Source organism: Phanerochaete carnosa, assembly GCF_000300595.1.
Source record: "Phanerochaete carnosa HHB-10118-sp unplaced genomic scaffold PHACAscaffold_474, whole genome shotgun sequence".
Lineage (NCBI taxonomy): Eukaryota > Fungi > Basidiomycota > Agaricomycetes > Polyporales > Phanerochaetaceae > Phanerochaete > Phanerochaete carnosa.
In genome coordinates, this window is record NW_006768101.1 from 1 (window position 1) to 2,882 (window position 2,882).

The window sequence follows — 2,882 nt, forward strand, 5'->3', positions numbered from 1 at the left end:
GAAACCGGCACGGACGGCGTTCTTCGTTGCTGCACCGTACAGATCGATGTACTCCTTGATTTCTGGAAGAGGCATCAGTCCTGCATGGGAATGGACCGAGAATTCACTGCAAGTATGCTCACCTTCCTTTGTCAAAGGACGCGGCGGGAAGGGCTTTCCCGACAGCTGCACGTCAGACGCAGAGACATAGGGATATCCGCCTTCCTCTTGGAGGACAACTGGATTAGCTGCCCGCCCGTGGGCCTGCAGTTGTAGATATATGTAAGATCCCTGAGTATGGACGGCGTCCGTCACCTATAAAATCGTGTAACATGGATTAGTGACGGTTGGGCTAATCACTTCCAAGAGCAGACGTACATGCTTCCAGCCGGTAACTTGCTCGTCGTTCCAGATGCCGGGGCTGTGTTGATGTCCACCTGCCTGCGGGGCAATGAAGGTCGCCTCGCTAACAATGAGTGTGCCGGGCGTGCTGGCGCGCTGTGCGTAGTACTCGGCCATGAGTGGCGTCGGGACATGCGCTTTGGTTGCGCGGAAGCGCGTCAACGGGGCCATCACGACGCGGTGCTGTAGTATCGCGTCACCGACCATGATAGATGTGAAGAGCTTTGGCTGAGACATGATGCGTTCTGTGAGGGCGTGTCTTGTGGCATACTTCGGCAGAACGTCGGTGCTATATACTGCCAGACTTCTGAAGATTACTAAGAATCGCACGTGCAGTCAGCCTCCTGCGGCACAATCTTCCGGCAGTCTCACTCGTTGAGACTGCCGTGATGCGCTGAATTGGCTGCTACATTGCTCTAATCATGCAACGCAATCTCGACCCGCCAGCGGCGTGCAGCGCAATTTCACAGTACGCCAGAGGTCTCAAACTTGTGAGTGTTACCAAGCAGTACTCGAGAGAAACATTCATTACTCTGTATCTTCTCAATGATGGCTCCACCCCCATTCTTAGCATCATGTACAGTACCTATTCTGGTTGATCGCCCACTATAAGGCGGTGCCGGACGCCAGAGCATGGTGTTCAAGAATGAAGAAGAAGAAACGAATAGAAGCTGGAGCTGGAGCGAGACATTCGACGTTAATTGCGCAATGCTGCGTCGGTCATTGCCAAGTTAGTAGCCGTGATTATTTTGGGCATGGTTACGTTGGAAAGGTATCAGCAACAAGCTTAAAAAGCCTCGGGTTCGGCCAAAACCTAAAGAATGACATGATAAACTCTCACGGAATCGGAGCAACGAATGATAGAAAAGCGAGCAGAAAAAGCGACTGATGCAGAAGTCCTACAGCGTGATATGCCGGTGGGTATATCAAGGTTTTATGATCCGCGTGCACGCCACCCGAATACGAGATTGATGCGCTAACTTACAGATTAGCATGAGTAGCGGTGTAGCTGTATTTCTACAAATCAAGAGGGATGTCATGAGGGACGTAGAGGGGTCACGTCTTGAGTGCAATACTAATCAGGACGAGTGTAAGGATGATCAGACCGATTATGGCTGTCGAACCTGCCCAGTCTTGATAAGCGTGACAACCGGTGGCGAGAGACCGGAGACACACTGTTCTCTTTGTCGCCACGCGCAGCCCTGTCGAGCTTCCACCGAGTCTGGCTGAGCCTGTCTCAGGTGCGGTCACATTACTCATCCATCCCCTAGAGCAAGTCGTGGTGCACGTCCAGCTCGTCGCGAGTTTGCAGAGACAGGCCGCGCTGTGGGCCGTGGAATTGATACTGCAGCCTTCGTGTGAGGTCGCAGTATTTATAAAGCGATAGATGACAATAGCAGCCACTATCTTGCCATATATCTGCGATATACTGCGATATAAAGCTGCGTTATGCAGCGGTTAGAGCGCTCGAGGTGTGATCTATAGCGGTTGTTTTGACCTACCTTTTTTCCCCCTAGTGTCAGTCGGCCGCAAACGGCAACCGAAGGCTTTGACGCTCATAGTACGCCCCGTCGTGAAATGACGTCACTGTCGTGCAAACAATTTCTGGCTGTTCGTCAAATTCATATACCTATCTATCTCACAAGGACCCGTGACAATTGGTGGGAAGGCCTGAGGACAGATTTTGCCGGTTTTGGCCTTTAGGTACGGACAAAATTTGCACGACGAGCCCAAAATAGTACGGACTCTAGCTCAGGCCTATCAGTTTCCTCGCCCATACTATGCCTGTTATTCCTTCGTGCATAGTATACTCATGTATGATACACAAATATATATTACAGGAGTACCATTGTCCTCGGCCTCTTCTGTCGTCATTGCAGCTGCCGCCGCTACCGCCGCCCGCCGCTTCTCTCCATGCTTCGCGCAACATCGAGCAGAGGTGCGGCTAGGGGTTTGTTGCACCAACAGCGGAAGCAGACTGGGCCTGCGCGCCGCCGCCGCCGCCTGCCGGTGGTCGACAGGTTGACTTGTTAATACAGCTGGGTCATACTTCAGAGGCCATGTACAGATACAGATGCATTAATTATCGTTGGCCTTCAAAATATCTTCTTCATGCTCTCGGTCTTTGTCTCTATCATTCTCAGGTCCCAATTTAAGGCGTACACTACAGAGGCTGACGGAGAAGCTCGGCGGCGCCACGATGTGCACAAGATTGTGACAAATCCACTCAAGTTAGGTAGTATTGGATCTAAAGCTGGGTAATTAACCCGGAAGGACACCGACACTTGTCCAGACTACCGGGTATGGATTGCCCTCAGACATTAGTCAGTTTTCGTTGGCCGGTATGGACAATTCCTCAGAGCTCCCGGCCTACCGGCCGGGTTTGGGTACGGATTTTCCCTCCGCGTGAGGGGTCCCGATGGCCGTTTTGGGTACGGATTGTCCTCAGGCCCTCCCACCAATTGTCATGGGTCCTATCTCACATCTCAAAATAAGACCGA

General features: G+C 52.0%; 1 protein-coding gene across 1 annotated transcript; it reads right to left on the reverse strand.

Moving 5' to 3' along the window:
* Positions 1–11: 11 nt before the first annotated feature.
* PHACADRAFT_202674 (uncharacterized protein) lies at positions 12–618 on the reverse strand (the record flags this gene model as incomplete). The annotated part of the gene is made up of 3 exons (XM_007402833.1): positions 12–62; positions 123–294; positions 358–618. Coding segments are annotated over 3 exons (484 nt in total), but the record flags the coding sequence as incomplete, so codon positions are not given.
* Between the last annotated feature and the right edge of the window lie 2,264 nt (positions 619–2,882).